At 35.6% G+C, this 21,280-nt stretch overlaps 2 protein-coding genes across 2 annotated transcripts in view; both read left to right on the top strand.

Annotated features, from left to right (window-relative positions):
• The first annotated feature begins 4,357 nt into the window (after positions 1-4,357).
• On the top strand, positions 4,358-12,353 carry LOC107740822 (centrosome-associated protein 350-like). Its single transcript, XM_016553344.1, has 8 exons — positions 4,358-4,448; positions 5,524-5,804; positions 7,390-9,053; positions 10,985-11,143; positions 11,285-11,521; positions 11,623-11,763; positions 11,951-12,076; positions 12,207-12,353. The coding sequence occupies exons 1-8, from the start codon at positions 4,426-4,428 to the stop codon at positions 12,351-12,353; spliced, it is 2,778 nt and encodes a 925-aa protein (XP_016408830.1). The 5' UTR covers positions 4,358-4,425.
• Positions 12,354-13,313: 960 nt separating this feature from the next.
• Positions 13,314-21,280, top strand: part of LOC107740821 (sulfhydryl oxidase 2-like) — a 15,907-nt gene continuing 7,940 nt past the window's right edge. The window contains exon 1 of the mRNA XM_016553343.1: positions 13,314-13,704. Within this exon, the coding sequence (XP_016408829.1) occupies positions 13,446-13,704 (259 nt within the window). The 5' untranslated portion in view covers positions 13,314-13,445. The remainder of the gene's footprint in view (positions 13,705-21,280) is intronic.

Raw genomic sequence — 21,280 nt, 5'->3', positions numbered from 1 at the left:
TGTGTGTGTGTGTGTGTGTGTGTGTGTGTGTGTACGCATGCGCATGTGCTTATTTTGACTACTTATGAGAACTAAAATAACTTAAATTCCTCAGTTATATTGTGAAAAACTTTGACAACTTGTATGTATGTGTCTGTGTGTTTCTAATTACTTCCATTAATAACACGTTGTCTGATGCATCATCATGCCTCTAAATATGTTACAATTTAAAGGTAAATGTACATTTTAAGTGGAGCTTCTTCCCCCTTTTTACCCTACCATGATGATAATGTTGTTGTTTTTTTTTGTTTTTTTTTAACATGCATCGTGATAGTACCATGGTTTTCTTCGAAATACCTTGGAATACTATGCAAAATGAATGTGATATAATCATTTATTGTGGTGTTTATTAAAATACCATGCAATATACCATCACTGTACCATTGTACTTTCTATATTTTAGAAAGTTTATATCAAAGTATTTAACGCACATTCATGTCTGGCTCCTCTATAACTGCGATTTGTAGTGGAGTGAGCTGAGCGAGTTGTACAGCCAGCGCCTCCACAGCCATCTCTTTCTGGCCCAGAGCCAGTAGTTCCTGAGGGAAGAGGAGCTGAGGGCACGGCAGTACAGTGCACTCTTCAGACTCAGGGAGAAAGCGCTCTGGGAGAAGACCCAAGCTGAGCTTGACTGGTTGGAGCATTGCGTAAAGTGAGTAACAGAAGACTTGTAGGGATGTTACATGATCACAATAGAAAAAATAGACAATAGAAAAAAAAAGTTACATTATAAATGTAATCAGATTACTAATGCACTTAGTGAAAAAATGAGGATTATTGGCAGGATGTAAGGAAAGGATAAATATACTCAGAGTGTATAAGAAAAGAAACATTGTGTTAGCAATGGCAGAACCTTATTATCACATCAGGCTGCTGATTATCACATGCGCAAATTGCACCTTTCACAACACCACTCTGGTCTCGAGTCGAGCATGTTCAACCTTTGATTCAGTAGTACAGAAAACATGTAAGTCATTGTGTATTATTGCTTTTTTCTTATTTTATCTGCATATGTAGCCTTGAGGTGATTTATTAACTTAACTGATTACATTTTAGTAAATATTTAGTAAATATTTTTAAGTAACCCTCCCAACACTGGAAGTGTAATATGCATTTTACTCCATATCGTATTCATCATAGCTGTTATTCCTCAAAATTTCAGGGCCGATGCAATTTGTTTATGCAGGTTTTTTTTTTTTTTTACCACTTATTCATATCGGCAAATATTTATGGTTGGAAAATTGCTGTTATTGTTGCAGTCATTTTGTAACCTGACATTGTCATATAACACATCTTTTCATCAGTCATGGAACAGCACAAGATGATATACTTGCTTTCACGGAACTCAAGCAGAAGCAGGAGGAAGTAATTCACAGATTCCAACAAGACTTACAAGAGCAGGTGACTTTTTAAGTTTGGGGTCAGTACATTTTTTTTTTTTAAATACATTAACACTTTTATTTAGCAAGGATGCATTAAATTGATCAAAAGTGGCAGTGCATTTCAATTCATCATTATTAAATCAATAAAATCAAAATCTTTTTTAATCAAAAGTAAGTGTAAAGACATTTTGTGATATTTAATCCCATTAAAGAATGCTGAAAAATATATATCATGGTCTCTAAAAATTATTACACAGCACAGCTGTTTTCAACACTGATAATAACAAGGAATATTTCTTGAGGACCAAAATCTGTATATTAGAACGATTTCTTCATGTGGCACTGAAGACTCCTGAAAATTCAGCTTTGCTATCACAGAAATAAATCGCATTTTAATACATAATAAAACAGGAAACAATTTTTAAACTGTAATAATATTTCAAAATATTACTATTTTTTTACTGTATTTTTGATCAAATAAATGTAGCCTTGGTCAGCATAAGACATAGCAGACATTACAGAGAGTAGATGTATTTGATCTATGCTGATTTATTTCTGTTAGGCAGAGATCCACCACTGGCGAAACATGTACAGATCAGGCCAGCAGCGGAGACGGTTGCTTCTCCACCGTCAGAGAGACATTCTTCATATCAAACTGTCAGCTATTCGCTTAAGACAAGCGCTACAAATGCAGAAAAATGAAATCACCAAGCCGGAGAACACTTCCAGTTATATGGTATTCCACAAATCAGAAATCTGCTCTTTTCTTTAGTGATACTGTGGTTAAAGTCAATGGGAAATAGCATTTGTAAGCCATTTACTTTCATAATTTGAAGTATTTACAGTTACAGCAGGATATTCAACAATATTGTAATGATCGTAGGAGACATCTTGAAGCGCTACTTGCTGAAAGGACCTTGTGAAGTAGTCCCAGAAGGTGCTCTTTGGTTGGGTTTGAAGCAGTTATTACAAAAAAAGAAATCCAAGGCACTTCTTCTGGTCCAAAAAAGTTAAAAAGCCTTTATTCACATTATGGCCATCTCAACAGAAACATGCTTAAAACTCTGCACTCTGATGCGTTTAGGCCTTTCTCAGAGTGTGTCAGGATGGCCATAATGTGAATTAAGGCTTTTTTAACTTTTTTGGACCATAAGAAGTGCCTTGGATTCTTTTTTGTAAATATTGTAATGATCGTGGATTGAATGTATGAACTATGTATGTACTCTATATGATAGGTTCTTGGAGAGGAGAGGTTGAAAAAGCAAGTTTTTTTGTTTGTTTGTTTGTTTGTTTGTTTTTGAGAAGTGGAGCAATTACATTTTGATGAAATATCAGGAAGACAACACTGCAATAAATAATTTTCCAGTATTTTTGTCTAGGTTTCCAGTACAAATGAAATTCTAAAAATTCCTCAAGATACTTAAAAATACATAAAGATACTTTTACTTTTATTATACTTTTAGAAGGAAAACTTGAGATATTAAATTTTCTGATAAATGTTTCAAAATTAAGCGGGTTTACTTTTAAAATAAGAACAAATATCTGATATAATATTTGATACGATATCAAACATAATTAATTAATCTGGTTTTCATTTTGAATTTAGTTGATTTTCTTGACAGATATTTTTGCTTTTTTAAACAAACTGGCTTAATTCTGATGCATTCATCAGAAAACAATACTTGATATCTTAGGTCATTGTGCTTCTAAAGCAGTGATATTTTAGTGTACTTGTAGAGTTTTTATTAATATTTTGAATACATTTTTAATTTGATGTTTTCTGTTTTCATTTTCATTTTATTGTTCTTCACATTTTATTGGCTTTTTGTTTTTTTAGTGTTTTTAAGTATGTCTATTTTTTATCTCAGAAGATTTAAGTTAAACAAAAGTCAGATCATGTTAAACAAATGGAAAGAGAAACAAATTATATATTACACTGAAAAAAATTATACTACATTTTTTTAGGTAAGTGGTTGCAAACAATTTATTTTAGCTACATTAAAAAAAATGTTGAAAGTTAGTCAACTAAATTTGTTTATTTAAATGTAGATAAAATACATTGATTGCAACCACTTACCTTAAAAAAAATGAGCACATTCAATTAATAATTTTTTTTTTCAGTGTATTATAGTATTTTATCACAGTTGGCGTTAAATAATTACATTTCATGTCGACTTTAACAAAGTCCAAAATTCAAATTGCAACCGTTCCCAGTGTTGTCACTGCAATAATATGATGAACTGAAGAAGAGTGCAAAACCATGTGATAATTTCCCATAATGCTCAGATGCCACATTTATAGGAGTACTGATTTTTATGCTGATGTTTTGCAGGAGGAAGAGGGTGTTATGCAGCCTGGGATAAAGCCAGATGCTAGAAGCACAGATAAAGCACCAAGAGAGGAAGGGAGGCAAGTGTGATCACTATTATTCCATCATTTATTTTCATACACTTACACAGTTCCCATATACACATTTATGTAGAGTAACACCTCAAGAGAAAATACTGCAGTGCACCACTTACTGTCTGGCAAATCCTGCATGACACACAGCAGAGGAGGAGACATGGCAGAAGTGTGTGCCTATCATGAGCTTGTTATCTACAGCATTTACTGTCTGTCTTGGCTACGATGCACCACTCAGAGTAATTACCCTTGGAGAGAGAGAGAGAAATGGAAGGAAGTCGGTGAGATAGAGTGGAGATAGATAGATTGAGTGAGTGAGAGAGAGAGAGGAGGGGGAGGCTGGATGGGAGGAGACAGTTACTGGATGAAAGAGAGAGAGAGAGAGTGAAGCAAGCAGGAGGAAGTTAAAGAGAATAAAAAGAGGGCATAGCTGTAGACAGAGATGCAGGATGACTGCTCTCTCAGCCACCGGCTCCACTGCAACTGCGAGTTGACACGATATTTGGGGAGTGGCAGCAGCGTCTCACAGGGGACCTGAAGGAGGACAGTCTACTGTTCCTCTGGCTGCTTGCTCGCGACTCAGCCCCTTTGTGATGGCATTATGCCAGTCATGAACAGGTCAGGGTAGGTGGACGGCATTTCTCTCTCTCTCTCTCTCTCTCTCTCTCTCTCTCTCTCTCTTTGCATGAGTAGGCATTAGTTCTGTGTCAGTTATGTAATTTAATATAGAAAATTAAAGCAGTAGTTTACTCAAAAAACGAACATCCTATTAAGTACTTACTTAAGTACATTATTTACTTTTTCCAAGTAATTACAATGAATGGAGACTGAGGCTTCTGTTTGAAGCTAAAAGCCTCAGTCCTTACTTAATGTAATTGCACAAAATTGCTAAATTTATTCTAAGATTCTAATAGATCTCATATTTCAGAGAATGTCTTTTCTTTCATATGGGATAAAGATTAACTGATGTTATAATTATAAGGGTAAGACTTCAGTTTGTTAACATTAGTTTATTAGGTATCATGAATGAATCAATTAACAATACTCTTACAGCATTTATTAATCTATCTTCACATTTATGTGTACATACACAAAAATGAAGGTTGTTTTTAGCATTGATGGTTCTGTGAAGACTATTTAACATTTATGGGGGGAAAATGGTTTAGGATTTGCTTTAAACAATTTTCACTCAGAATTTTTTTGTAAATTTAACAAATAATTAGAATCAGAAATTAACACATTGAATTAAACATGACATTTTGAAGTAGAAAGACTAAAATAGCATTTGCTTGTATGCTTATATCCTAATAATCGCAATTACTTACAACTTTAAATAATCATTTTTTACAGAGTGTAAAAAGGTTCTTCAGATTACAAAAATATTCTTCACACTAAGATTAAAACAAAAAGTTCACTGAAAGGTTTCTGAAATGGTTCATCAATTGTATCACTATGAAAACCACCTTTTGGAACCTATTTTCATAAAGTATATTCTAAGCATATACTAATATATTTTTAATATATAAAGTTGCACAAATTCATTTTAGTCAATCTATTATGAATGTAAATGATTTAATAATGAACAGTACTATATATTTTTTTTTAGTTAACATGAAACTATATTAATAAATGATGTAAAAAAAATATTGTTCATTGTTCATATATTTTGTAAAATGTATTTTTGCTTGTTTTCCTTCAGCTTGTTGGGTAAGGTAGGTTTGAGGAGGCTGTTGTCATCAGATGAAATGTGGACTTTAGGAAGGAAGAGGAACCAAGTGGAATTCGTCCCGGCCGAGCAGGATATTCTGCAAGTCGCAGAATCAAATAATCCTCCAGCCAGTCCCTCTCACAGGTACAGCCGACAGAACCAGGCTTCTCTTCACCTTATCAGTCCAGAAAGAATCAGCAAGACTGAATGTGGAAGCACTTCATGTCAGCGTGACTCTGTGAAGGCTTTGAAATCAGGACCTGAAGTTAATGGTGGGTAGAGGGTTCTGTGTTTTGGGGATTTTGAAGCTTTCCATGAACACATTTTTTCTGTTAATAGAACGCTTAATTATCAGTCTTCATCTTCATTTCAGACAGTGAAAGACAGCAGTCAGACATCATATAGTCTGATTTTACTTTTTCACAGTTTTCTCTTTGATAGATGTCTTTCTGTTGTTATTGAGTGTACTGCAATTCATTTACACTAGGCTATGTCTAGTTTCTGCTGACTCATCCTGTGAGCAGAATGACTCAATGCCCATACTGATTTACTGTGGCACTTATAGCATGTGACTGCACATAAACAATGCAAAACTGTTACAATGTCAAAAAAAGTCCAAAAAGAAATCAGAACCAGTCCTAATGGGATCAAAGAGAGTTTCTCTTAGAATCAAATAAGATCAGACTACATCAACTAAAATTGGAAGCACAATTACAGTTTTATATTTTAATATACTTAAAAATGTAATTTATTACTGTAATGCAAAGCTGAATTTTCATCAACCATTACTCCAGCCCTCAGTGTCATGTGATTCTTTAAATCATTCTTATATGCTGATTGATGGTAAATGTGATTTCACCAAGTACAACATGTTCCTGGAACAACATTCCAATCAACCAATCAGAATTGAGGGATAAGTTTACAGGAAATGTCAATTTTAGCCTTACAACCAGAGTTGGGTGCTTCTACACACTTGTTATTCAACCATCATTTCCCTCTGATTTTAGGGATAAATTATGGGTAGGGTTAGGTTTAGGGGTAGGGATTGGGTTAGTTCTATATTTTTGGACAATAATGTTGTCCAAAAAGATGTTGATCCAGGAACATGTCTTACTTGGAAAAATCACGGTAACCCTGATTTATTATCGATGTTGGAAACAGTTGCTGCTTAATGTTTTTTGGAACCCGTGATTTTTTTTTTTTTTAGGATTTTTTGATGAATAAAACGTTAAATAGAACAGCATTTATTTTAAATAGAAATATTTTGTAACAATATATATACTGCAATCAAAAGTTTGGGGTCAGTACATTTTTTATCTTTCTTTTTTTGGAAGAAATTTATATTTTTATTCAGCAAGGTAATGTTAAATTGATAAAAAGTGATGGTAAAGACTTATATTGTTAGAAAAGATTTCTATTTTGAACTTTTTATTCATCAAAGAATCCTGAAAAAGGTATCACAGGTTCGAGAAAAAAAAAATTAGGCAGCACAACAGCTTCCAACAATGATAAAATATCTGCATATTAGAATGATTTCTGAAGGATCATGTGGCACTGAAGACTGAAGAAAAGGTTGGAGTAATGGCTGGGTAAAGGCTCAGCTTTGCATCACAGGAATAATTTATATTTTAAAGTATATTAAAACAGAAAACAGTTGTTTTAAATTGTAATAATATTTTACAATATTATGGTTTCCTGTATTTTTTATCAAATAAATGCAGCCTTGGTGAGCAGAAGAGACTTCTTTCAAAAACTGCAATTATTGTTATTATTAGTTAGGATTGGTTCCAAATTATGTTATCCATTAACATTCCTTCGGGATTTTTGACAATAGAGAATATTTGATAACATTTTCAGAACAAGACACTCAGAAGAAGGTACAAGGGCTTTATGAGGACACCTGCACACTCAAGAGAGAAAGACCACAACATCCAGCTGAAGTGCCAATGAAGCCGGTATTAAATATCCAGCATTTCACACTCAACCGTGAGCCTCGTTCAGATTCACTCCGAGCCCCAATAGTGTCCAGTTTGTCATCTGACAAAAAAGATGATCTCCGATTGGACTCTAAGAAGAGCCATCTTAAACCCAAGGAGCAAGAAGACATAAAGACGACAAACGTGGTCCATGGCAGCACAACACCAGATACCACAGCTCTAAATGTACAGAACAATCAGAGACTGCACAGTGTGCTGACGCTGAACAACAACCACAATATCTGTGACCAGGATGCCGGGGGGCAATGGAAGTCATCTCTTTCATACTCCAAAACCGATAAAACCAATGAGTTTCCTGAACAAAAATCTCAGGCGTGTACAAATGAGACGGTCACAGACAATCCACTTATTGAAAACTTAATTCTGGAAGCGGTAAGTGTGGAAATAAGAAAGGCTGAGGATAGTCCGTCTTGTGATGTCAGTCTGTCTGAGATAGATGAGAAGTCAGAGGCAATTTCATTTCATAGTGAAGCACTCGCTTGGTCTGAAGAAGAAAGGGACTGTCTCGATGAGGAGAAGATTGAAGCAGCTCAAGCAAGTAGTTGCTCTTTAGTTTTTGCCGAAAAGTACACTGTGGTACCAGATGATTTGAACAATAAACAGGAAGGACGCTGTACACCGCCACGTTATGAAAGACAAGCGACTGTAGAGTCGACCCTGTCAGAAATTCTCTCTCCTGTAGATGAGGTTTTGTCTTACGGAAGTGCAGAACTCCCTCCATCCGTTAAAGGAGGAGCCACATCAGGTCTTGACAGCTACGGTTGTCCTCCTCCTCCTCCTGCCTTTGAGATTATTACATGGACCAGTGAGGAGGAACTTCCAGCTCCACCTGATTCTGTAGAAGATCTCTCAATTAACAGCGAGAACCTCCCTCCTCTCCCTGTGGACTTGTCTCTGAAAAGAAAAGAGTCTCAGAGTCTGAGAGGAAAGGAGGTAAACGATGATACTAATGGAGCTCTATGTGAGGATGCAGAGGAAAACAACTGTTCGGAATACACTTGCTCACTTCCTGAAGATGCGAGAAATGAAATCTCGGATCCATTGTCCTCCTTTCAAATTGGAGACAGAGTTCTTGTGTGTAACTCCAGACCGGGTGTGCTGAAATATAAAGGCCTCACGGCGTTTGCGAATGGGTTTTGGGCTGGTGTTGCTTTGGACGCCCCTAATGGAAACCACAATGGAACTTTTATAGGTGTGAAGTACTTCAGCTGCGACAAAAGCCACGGTGTCCTGGTCAGAGCCGAGGACATCGCTTACATACACAGAGAACATAGTAGTGATGTAGAGACTGGGGTGGATGAAGATCCCTTCTCAGACGAGGAGCAGCCTAGGGCAAAGAGAGATAAACAACAGAAGGTCACATCGTCGGCAGATGGACAAAGAGGACATATACATAGTCAGTGTCCTCCTAGAGATGAGACCATACCTACAAACACCACACGCACACGAAAAAAAGAACCTCAGGAAGACATGTCAGATGGAGCAAGAAACCTTTCACATGCCTTTGAAATGTCCTCACCAAGAGTAAGTCACACCAAGCACTTAAAGGAATAGTTCACTCAAAAATGAAAATTCTGTAACCATTTAATCACCCTCATGTCATTCCAAACCGGTTTGACCTTCTTTCTTCTGTGGAACGCAAAATGAGATGTATAAGATAAATGTAGCTCTTTTGCATATAGTGAAAGTATGTACACTATAGCATTCAAAAATTTTAGGTAAGTAAAAATTTTTTGACAGTAAAACATTCATAAAATTTCTTTCTAAAAAGATTCTATCCATCAAAGAATCTGTATCACAGTTTCCCCAAAAATATTAAGCAGCACAACTGTTTTCAACATTGATAAAAAATAAGAAATGTTTCTTCTTGCAGCAAATCAGCATATTAGAATGATTTCTGAAGGATCATGTGACACTGAAGACTGAAGTAATGGTTGCTAAAAATTCAGCTTTGCCTAACAAGGAAAAAATTACTTTTAAAATTACTTGTATATCAGTCACACTTTATTTTAAGGTCCAATTCTCACTGTTAACAAACCATTAACTATGACTATTGCTTCAATAATCTCCTAATTTGCTGCTTATTAATAGTTAGTAAGGTACTTGTTAAGTTTAGGTACTGGGTATAGGATTAGGGGTGTAGAATATGGTCATGCAGAATTTGTGCTTTATAAGTACTAATAAACAGCCTATATTTTAATAATAGGCATGCTAATAAACAACTAATTAATAGTGAGAATTGGTACCTATACTAAAGTGTTACCAATATATTAAACTAGAAAACAATTTAATTTGTAATAATATTTCACAATATTACTGTTGACTGTTGATAAAATAAATGCAGACTTCTTTCAAAAAACAAAACAAAACAAAGTACAATGACCAGAGACCAGACCAAAAAAAACCAAAAAAAACACACAAAGTAGCACAAAAACTGACACATCCCGACACGAGAATTCAGTTACGAGACACACAAGAACCAGTGGTGTTTCACTGACCTCAAACCTTGTACAGTGCTTTACTGCGTTACACTATACAGTATATGTATCTTATTTTTCTATTCTGTTATTCCATTCTATTACAGTATACAATGTATAGGGCTATAATGATAGTAAACTAAATTCGATATGTCTGTTCCTCACACAAACTATGTGTAACTCATCAGAAAGCTTCAGAAAACTTGTAATATAGCGTAAGACTTATGTACTGATTGTGCTTTTTGTCCTTACTGAAGCTCAACAGCATCTAGTCACTGTATGATTTCATTGTAAAAGAGCAGCATCAACAATTCTTGCAAACAGAGTCATACACCCTAGAGAAAAATAAATATACTAAAATGTATTTGAAACACATTTATTTCATCCTAAGTAAACTACAAATACATTTACATATTTATGTACTTAATAAAAATACCCTGCAATTGTACTTTTAGTATACTAGACTGTTATACTTGCTGAAATTGGAACAACTAATTTTATACTTGATGCACTTTAATTGTGTGGAAGTAGTGCTGAAGTCCAACTAAAGATATACTGAAGTATATTTGATTGTGCTAAAGTGGAACTATTCCAAGTATACTTCAGGTACACTTTAAATATATGGCACTTAAAGACTAATATTATTCAAAGATTATACAATCCTCATCAATAGTGACATTAAAACACATTTTATGCTTAATATTAAGAAATGTGCATTGTGAGTAGTTCTCCAAATAAAGTTGAATTATAATTTTTATATCAGTAAGTCTTGAGCAATATGTCAGTAAATATGTTAACAGATTTGAACTATACTTATATGAAATAAATGTATTTTAAAATATATGACTTTTTTACTAGGTGTTAAAAACATGAGAATGATTAAATTATGACAGAATTTTCATTTTTTCATTGTTTTCACAAACTTTATCGTATAGCATACAGCAGTTGTACCTATCACTAAGCACCTGTATTTTACAGACCGACTTTGAGCTCCATCATAATGAGCTCCATCAAAACAGGCACCATGAGGATGCTAAGCTGACAGAAGAGCTGGATAAAGATGGAGTTCACTGTGCTCAGGATAATAGAAAGAGACAAAGGATTAAAGCATTGCATGACAATCACTCTACAGATACTGTAAGTTGTCAAAACAACTGTAGAATATGCTTTAGTGAAGAATAAAATACCCGTGTAAAATAATATCTGTGCATGAAATTTGAATAATTGAAAAATTTCATTTTTGTTTACTATTACTGCACTTTTCTCTTTGATATTTAGGAAGTCAGAAAAGGTGAGGATGGTCATTTTATGCCATGTGTCTTGGATCAGTGGCATCAGGCCCAACCCGACATGCCACCAAAGATAAAAGTGCCGCCCCATGAAGACGGCATTGTGTACAGATTAGTGGACGCTGCAGTGGAGATTCTGTGTGGCCAAGCAAATGAAGACACTCTCGACCTTTATGAAACACCAAGCTATTTATTAGACGATGATAGTCGCAAATGTTATCGGCAGGTTAGTCTATAGGAACGTGTACATAACAAATGACTATAAAAATGCTAAATGAATGAGAGGAACACAATTCTAATCTAAACCTTATTCATTTTACACTGTAGGTGATCTTTCAGTTAACATCTGATGTACTTCATGAGATTTGGGGTGATCTGTTAAGGACAAAACAATCTGCCCAGAATATAGATGATCAATCTGTGATCTCAGCTCTGCAATCCAGTCAAGTTTCAGTCACATTTTTAAAGGTAAAACAATTTGCAATCAGCTGTATGAACCATTAAAATAATATTCATGCAAAGTTTTTGTTTTATTATATATATATATAATATTATATATAAATATATATATTTTTTTTTTTTTCAGGTGAACTAACATTTTGATTAAAGTACTTTAAAGAACATTTAAAGTGTGTTAATCTAATGTTATTTGCAGGCTGCCGTGAGAAAAGAGATACAGAAAATTCTGAATTTAGAGCGAAGCGAGCAACAGATGACAGAGATGCTCCAAAAACTGTGCAAATACTGGTACGCCAAGAGAGACAGAGTGGACTTTATACTGGTGTGTGTAAAGGCACTCCTATAATAATACGCTTGCTTGTGAAATTAGTGGTCTTGGTGTAACTTTAGCTAAGACTGCAGTAAATGTTAGAACTGAAAATGTCTGATTTTGTCTTTTGATCTATTTCTAGATTCAGGAACTTCATAATGAGGAGAGAACTTGGCTAGACTACAGTGCTGACCAGTACACTGTGAAAATGCATCTGACTGAGGAGATTTTCAGTCTTCTTTTGGATGACACAATATTAGCCCTAAATCATATGCACTTTTCAACCTAAAAGACAAGTTTCAGAATCTTGACATTTTCATACTTGCATCTCTGATATGTTCTTTGATATGTTGTTGTTTTCTTTTTGGGGGAATCTTACAAATCCTGTCAAGAGCATGTCCAAGTCATATTTCAACAAATTATGTTTTGCTTGAGGAACGTAAACCCATAAAACTGTTTTAGGACCATTTAGAGCAGTTTTTTTGCATTATGAAATGTTCATGACAACACATTTTCACACAATTTCCACTTTTGCAATTACTGTAAAGAAAAACATATTATTCTCATTACTGAAATTCTTGATATTATTCTTAAAAAATGATATTATTTACATTTTAAAGTATTTATATGTCATATTAGTATTATTTGTATTGCTTTTAATATCAGCTGATTTAAATCAAAAGTAATGTATCACAGTCATTTGTTTACTTGATGAATTAAAAGTAATAGGCTACTTTATTACAGTAATGAGAATATAATGCAAATCATCATGGAGAATAATGGGAATTACAAAAAAAAACTCAAAACGACATGTACTGATATATTACATTAATGAGAATTTCAGGACAAAATGTGCTTATGGTTATACAATGTGAACAAACACATCAAAATACAAACACACCAAAGTAAATAAATGAATTCATTTTCTGTATGCAGTATATTTCTTTTGATTCTGAGGTGACGTTACATTAACTTTTTTTGTGAGATTTAATCTTTGTCTTTAATCATTCATCATATCAATCATTATTTTAATGATTTTTTAAAAATCAATTATGTGTTTCTGTACATTAAACTACACTACAATCAAGATTAAATATATTTCATTCTTAGCAACATTTGTGGTGTGTTTTTTTTTTTTCAAACAATTTTGATTATATTAGAGTACCATACACCGAAGAATTGTTATTACGTAAACGCGCCACATACATGATATGCGTCGCCCATACGCAGATAGAATGTGCAAGATAGGCGTCTGCGTCCTCTTAGCGCAGTGATGATGCTCTAGAAGACTCACGTCCCTACTAAATGTAGTCATCCATAGGAGCGAGCAGAATCAGTCTGAATGTAGAGAATTCATTTTAAGTGAGTGGCTTCGAATTGTATGGCGTTTCTTCCATCACCTCCAATGGCCGTGGCGGTTTGCGTTAAGCTCGTTGTTCTGTTGGGGCTGCTGTTCGGACTCGCTCAGTCAACTCGGTTATACACTGAGGAGGATCCAGTGGTTATACTGAGCAGCGACAGCCTAAAGCAGACCGTGTTGAACTCCTCCAGCGCCTGGCTGCTTCAGTTCTACTCGTCGTGGTGCGGACACTGTATCCAGTACTCGCCGACATGGAAAGCGCTGGCCGGAGACGTGAAGGGTAGGTGCATTTGTATGATCATCTTCCTGTTTATTCACTCCCTTGGGGAAAGACAATAACATTTCCTTAAACGTTTTAAGGCATTCTCTTCAGGCACACAAGTTTTTCAAAATAATAATATGGAAAGAGGTTCTTTAGGCATGGTCATTCTTACTATGTAATGGCAAAGTGATGGTAATGCCATGGTATATCAAAGTACTAATACTCTGATATATTCCATGGCACTGAGTGATTAACATATCCATATCACTCCACGAATACATATGGTACTATCATGGTATTGCCATAGTTCAAGTAAATCATGGCATTGCCTTGATTTATAAGTGCTTGTTAGTGCTTTTTCTCTTTGGCTTGTTGTACAATAACTGATTTTCGTTTTCATTTTAAATTGTGTAAATGTATTTCCTTGTACATTATCACATGGGTTTTGCCTAATGAGGCTTTTGTGCATTTGGATTTAAGTACACAGGAGGACATGCATGGGAAGTTGATAATCCCTGGTTTGTTGATACACCTGTTTGTAAATCCACGGTTGTTGCTGACTGTTTTCTGTATTTATCATTGCACTCAAGGCCTTTATGTTCACCCACAACACGCACACTGTCAGATAAATGTCTCAAGGTAGTGTACAGTATATTTATTTTTAGTTGTCTTTTAATATATATATATATATATATATATATATATATATATATATATATATAAAACACGTAGAGGTATAGATTACTCCAAACTGAAAATTGTGTCATTACTTTCAAACTGATTCATGAACAGATCATTCAGACCAGTTTTGTGAACCAGCTCAACTGATTCACTGAAAAGATCTGACTCAAAAGAATGAATCATTCAGTTTGGACATCGCGCCTGGTCTCATGAACTTGTGTCAAATAACGACTTAAATTCTGGCCTTTTGTCACACAAATCTCATGTTGGTCCAAACGTGTATGACTTTGTTCTGTTGAGTATTATTCTGGCCATACTTTTTAATATAATTGAGCTGCCAGTCTCCAAACATAACTCAACAGCACCATAAATGCATTAGTCATTCATGTGACTTGTGCACTATATTCATGTCAAAGATTTGTGCGATAAAAGGCCACAATATAAGTCGTTATTTGACACAACTGTGAATGAATAATTTTTTTTAATCAGATCTTTTCAGTGAATCAGTCTGAACTGGTCTGAATGATCTGTTCATGAATCAGTTTGTTCCAGTTCTTAGGGTTAAAGGGATAGTTTTACCCCAAAATGAGAATTCTGTCATTAATTCTTCACCCTCATGTCATACCAAACCCGTAAGACCTTCATTCATCTTCGAAACACAAATTAAGATATTTTTGATGAAATTCAAGATCTTTCTGACAGCAATGCAACTGACATGTTCAAGGCCCAAAAAGTTAGTAAGGACATTGTTAAAATAGTCCATGTTAGGGATACACCGAAATAAAAGTTCTTGGCCGAAGCTGAACAAAACGAAACACTGGGCCGAAGGCTGAATACCGAACACGGTTTTTCGCATTTTCCCCCCATATATTTTAGGGGTGTAACGATCCATCGATAGTGCATTCTCGTTCAAACTCACGTGTCGGGACGATAAGACTGCCTGAAGGGCAAGGGTAAAAGACGCTCGGGATAGTTGATGGAATTACGTCGTAATTACGCACGTATACAGACAGCCACATCGACAGCGCGCTAATACCTAATTGAGCTCTCTTCGGCTTTTTTGTGCATGGATGAACAAATACAGACCAAATTACATCAACATGTGCGCCTTGGTGAATATCCTAGTAAACACAATCGGTTATGCCTATGTCTTAACGCAGTGTTTCCCAACCTTTTTTTAGTCGCGGCACCCTTTAGAAATTTTAACAAACTTGTGGCACCCTACAAAATTAATTTTGTCACAATATTTGAATTTCTAACTTCTATATGATAATTTGAAAAGTATAGATATTCGGTACAACAGGGAAGAACTGCAGAATATAATGTCATACAGATATTTTTTTTTTTTTTTTTTTTTTACCAATTATCCAAATAATGTTTAGTCCTAGAAAGCTATTGTTATCAGAACACGTGAGCATAACATAGCGGTTAGCAGATCAATGAATGAGAGGGCAGCGTTACCAGAGTTGCCCATATACCACACCATGTTACAACACAGTAGGGCTATTGCAGACAGAAACAATACTGTACTACATCGATGTTTCCTGTCGGCTCATTTTTTGAGTGGACTTTGCTGTTCCGATGAGCATGAACGGTATATGAGTGGAGCAACTGAGCGGAGCGCACACACATAGAGCGGGATAATACGCAGAGCGTCACACCACGTGAAAGTGAAACCTGAGCGGTGAACTAATTCGGCAGCCGAAATTTCGGTGCATCTCTAATTATTGGCGACATCAGAAATGGATATTATATAATAGATGCTTTTTGGCTAGCCGCGGCACCCCGGTTGGGAAACACTGTCTTAACGTATACAGTTGAGAAAGAAAACACGTGTATATTGGATCCGTGCTTTTCTTAAAGTGAAAGCAGACTAACAGAAAACTTCTGTCAAATAAAAAAATCTCACTGATTTTGAATGAACAACTTTTATAAGGATTAATCTATATTTAATCTATACAGTGAAGACTATGCAGTGTCATTTTACATTAGATTATTACATTTCTGTACCTGAAAATTTCTTTTAGATCTACCTAAAAAACCTTAAAAGCACTGTTTATTGAATTTGTGTCTTTGTTATATTGTATGTATTTATTTTCTGCTATTGCTTATCTGTAGAAATGGTTTTAGCACTGAGCCCATAGTAGCAGCCAAAAAAGTATCAAATAAAGTTTTAAAAATGTAAGATAAATGTTCATGTTATATGTTTTGGTTGCAGTTGTGAGTTAATAAAAATGTAGATGGTTGTTTAAAATATGTATATAATATAATAATATCGATATATCGATCGATATTCTCCTGTATCGAATCGTATCGAAATCGTGTCATAGAATTTTTGAAGTATCGGCAAATATCGTATCGCTGGGTATGAGAATCGCTATCGTATCGTATCGTATCGTGACGAACCATCCGATTTACACCCCTAATATATTTTGCCAATTTTTTCACCATTGCATAAATTAAATAGCCAAAATGTGCTTTTGTCTAGCTTTTCAAAGAAAAAACAATTACAAAACAACAATTTAAAAATATTTACTTAACACTGAACATTTTTTAACATTCTAGCAGACACTATAACAAACAAAGCACAATTTAACTTAAAATTAATAAGTTAGTAAAATATTTGTTGGCCATTTTTGACACCCCTTTCTTGAATCAGTTATCATTTATTGTTTTTTACTGTACAAATAAATACAGCCTTGCTGAGCAGAACAGAATTCTTTTAAAACATTAGAAAATATTACAGATCTCAGTTTGAACACTATGTGTGAGTGATATAATAAATGTATTAACAGAACTGTTGTAATTATTATTATCATTATTGTCTTACTTTTCTTATTTTATTTTAAAAAAGCATAAAAATTATACTGAGCAGCAGTTTCAGCGCAGATTTTCCTCGCACATTGGACTTTGAACCCTGGCGCCGCAACCTCGTGCAGCCCTGTTTGAATACATGCAATTCATGTGTGTATTAGAAAACATAACGTTCTGCAGTATATTTACTAATCGTTCGAGGCCATTTCACGATTTCAATCATCATACAGTAACCAGCAATAACCACCCTTCCTCTTCTCATCGAAGACATGCAATGCAACAGTCTCTCGCTGTCGGTGCTTATATAATGATTTTTGCGTCTTTCTCGGACAAATGCCTCCACACTGCTGTCATGTTTGCTGCATTAGTGCGCGCCTCTGTTTGATCGCGTAACGTCATTGTTCGGTACAATTTATTCGTTTTCTTTATTTATTCGTTCTTTTTTTCACTTATTGCTATTTTCGGCCAAATAATTTTGGTTGCCGAACATCCGGTGCATCCCTAGTCCATGTGACATCAGTGGTGCAGCCTTAATTTTATGAAGCTACAAGAATACTTCTTGTGTGCAAAGAAAACAAAAATAATGATTTTATTCAACAATTTCTCTTCCGTGTCAGTCTTCAGTGCGCATTCACAACAGTACCAGGACGCATGCTTGTGCATTCGTCTGCTTGTAAACAAGGCTCAGCGCATGCAGGTTCTACGTCAGAGCGGCGGCTTCTGTGTCAGCAGTATGCTTGCCGCGATTGACGGTGATACCGGTGTTAAGCCGCAGCTTTACGCCAAATTGCCGCTATTTCAAAGTGAAAGTAAAATGCGCACGCCGCTTTTACAAGCTATTTAAAAGCGAAGGAAAGTGAGGAAAAGAGGGAACGCCCCGCCCCCGCGGTGATACCGGTATTACCGGTTTTGTCACACGTCGATTAACCGGTGGGAAAATTTCCTCACCGCCACAACCCTAGTCAGCAGCAACACACACATGCGTCGTGATACTCTCGTGAATGTGCATCGAATAGCCCACTGGAAAGCAATGTTCTCAGATAATAACTACTTCAATTTTGGTCTGTTTGTTACGCAGAGCTATTGTATGGTATCAGAAGATTTGGAATACAGTGTGTTCCTATGATAGATTTGTTTGAAAAAAGGCCAGAATTTAAGTTGTTATTCGACATACGTTTCTTAGAGAAGTAGCAATGATTGATTCATTCATGGTTTGGACATTCTTTTGAGTCAGGTCTTTTTAATGAAGCAGTTGATCTGGTTCACAAAACTGGTCTGAAACATTCAATGATTTGTCCATAAATTGATCTAGTTCTTAAGGTCAGCTCACTGAATTGATTTGTCTTACTGATTTGTTTTGACCACGTTTGTTTTTATTTGTTTACCTGAATGACTAAACAAATTATTTTAAATATATCCTGTGGTGGGAAAGAGATGCAGTATGTCTACCCTTTTAAATCCAGGCATGACCAAGTTGTGTATATAAGAAGCACCACCAAAATGTCTATACTGTAACACTAACTTGTCTTTAAAACAAATGTTTTTGATTTGCCCAATTTTTAATGTCATGAGAAAATTTCATCAAGCTTAAAATGTCAACACTGTTACACAAATAGCATTTTAAGTTCTGTTATTTTTCATGATCTGAAAACAGAAACTCAACATATGTAATCCTACCAAACTTCTCCTGCACTGATTGTGTTGATGAATTTGATTTTAGAGGTTTAGACCTGATAGACTCAAAGATTTCCTCTTGTTGCTTTCATTTTCTGTTTGCTGGTTTTGATGAGTGTTTTCTGTAAGCAGCTCTAGTTGGATGGGGAAAGCCCACCTCTGGTCAAGCTGTGGCTCCTAAAGCTCCTCTGAATAAATAATGGGATTAACAGTCACTCTCTCTTTAGACTGTCTTAGAGCTACAAGACCGGCCTAATTGCTAATAAAAATGCTTAGACAGCAGTGCTACGTGCCTGCCATGCTCTGAGCTAAAGGACTGATGGTATTCCAGAGGAAGCCACTTGTGTTGGGTGCAGTGAAGGGTGACGGCGATGAAAAGGTCACTGTAGACTGACACATTTAATCTAAATGAGGGCAAATGCATTTAACACCTTGTCGTGAAGATGCTAAAAGTGGTAGAGCTGTGAAATTAGGTAGGGTCAGTTTTTAAACCATCAATGTCACAGTTTCAGAGTTCTCTCTCACTGGCGACCGACAACTGTAATGAGTTTTCATTTCAACAACCATTTTTGGTGTTACAAATTATATTCAAAGCAAGTTTAAATAGTAATCTTAAAGGGATAGTTCACCCCAAAAAAATCAATATTGTGTCATCAGTTATGTTGTTTTAAACCTGTTTTCAACATTTTATTCTGTGAAACATAAAATAAGATATTTGAATGTAGAAGAATGTTGGTAGCCAAATAGTTTTGGTGACTATTGACTTCCAAAAAACACTAAGACATTTCTCAAAATATATTATTTTACTGTATGTTTCACAGCAGAAAGAAAGTTTGGAATGATATGTGGGTAAGTAAATGATGACAGAATTCAATTCTGGGCGTAACTTTTTTTTTCCCCCAAATCCTCAAAGCAAATTCTTTCTAGGCTTAAATAATCCCAGCTTTTCAATGAGCAGGCAGATGTTGGGACTATGGTACTAATTGATTACCCTGTTCTTATGCTAAAGTATTTTTGTGGTGTTTTTTTTTTGGTAATTAAACCAGCATATGGTTGGCTCACAAATGCATGTGCCATTATTGTATCACAGGGTACAGTATATATGTTCTGGAATGCCATGCCTTGCTTTTCCTCTTCATTGGACTGGGAAGGAAGGGGTGATTATGGCCTTTGGATGACTAACGTTGCGAGGACAAGTCTTCTGTTGAATGCTTTCAGTCTGCCTTTGTTGGCACAAGCTGTCGGCTGGGTGGCTCGCGAGTGGCCGCCTACCAGCTGTTACCTTCACAATGAGGGTCAGATGGCCCTATTGTGAGGACGCAACCCCGCTGTGCATTCCCCCACACATCCCAAAACCCACAGAGTCCCACCCTCAGGTGAAGAATAGAGGGCTAAAATGCCCCCAGCTGTCTCTCCGCTCTCTCATCCAAACATTTTTATATCAGCTGCCTTCATCACACCCCATCTGCTTCATCTTTCTGACACAGATTTTACAGCTGTTCAGTTTATGAGTTTGCGTTAAAAACAAACCACCTGGCTGTGGAAACTCTGTATACAATGTATGAAATCCTGATTTGAGGCAGTACGACTATATTTCGTCTCACAAAGTTTTATGCGGGAGACTTAATATCTACATTTCTGATGTCAGAGCTCAAAACCATGTAATGCAACAAATGATTTGAGGCTTCCTGCCAGAGGTCCTTTTACCTCTTGTAGCGAATCAGCTCATGGGGAAATATGAATAATTAATCATAACTAGTTATAATTAATTACAAATATTTAGATCCGCTGTAGATATTTACTTGACCTCTCAGGGTCAACTGTCTGTCAATTCTAAGAACGTTAATTTCCTGGTTAAGGGAAATAACTTTCTTACTGTACAATTCTACAAAGAGCTTGTAGCATAAATCTGAATGATTAAGTGACTCCAGTTATGAGCAAACAATGAACAACATCAAGTGTGATACAAGTAAGACTTTATTAACTACATAAACACTTAAAAAAAAAACTAGTCTAACATACACCTACACATACACACACACACACACACACACAGTTTGTATAGGAAAGGGTTAAAGCTTAACGCAGTAAAGAGAAGAGAAATAAGAATATGAAACTATGGTACCATTTGATATTCAGCAGATCTACCGCCTGAAGGAAACATAAGATTCGTAGTTCAAACACACCTTTGTAAAAAGATGCAAATGATACCTAATGTATCAATTAATAAGACTAAGTTTGAATACTTGCACGTCTCGTCTGTCTGAAAGAAAGGCTTGATGCAATCTGAAGGCTCAAGTTGATCTTTGCTGAAGTTGGTTGATGAAAAAGAACCAGTTTGAGTCAGAGAATCCCGGTGAATGGAAAGTCAAAGCCGAAGCCTGGCGCAAACTTAGGGTGTCCTTAGGAGCGTTGTAGCTCACAT

Source organism: Sinocyclocheilus rhinocerous, unplaced genomic scaffold (genome assembly GCF_001515625.1).
Source record: "Sinocyclocheilus rhinocerous isolate Xijiao unplaced genomic scaffold, SAMN03320098_v1.1 scaffold2330, whole genome shotgun sequence".
In the NCBI taxonomy this organism is placed as follows: domain Eukaryota; kingdom Metazoa; phylum Chordata; class Actinopteri; order Cypriniformes; family Cyprinidae; genus Sinocyclocheilus; species Sinocyclocheilus rhinocerous.
This window is presented reverse-complemented; position numbering and strand designations above follow the sequence as displayed.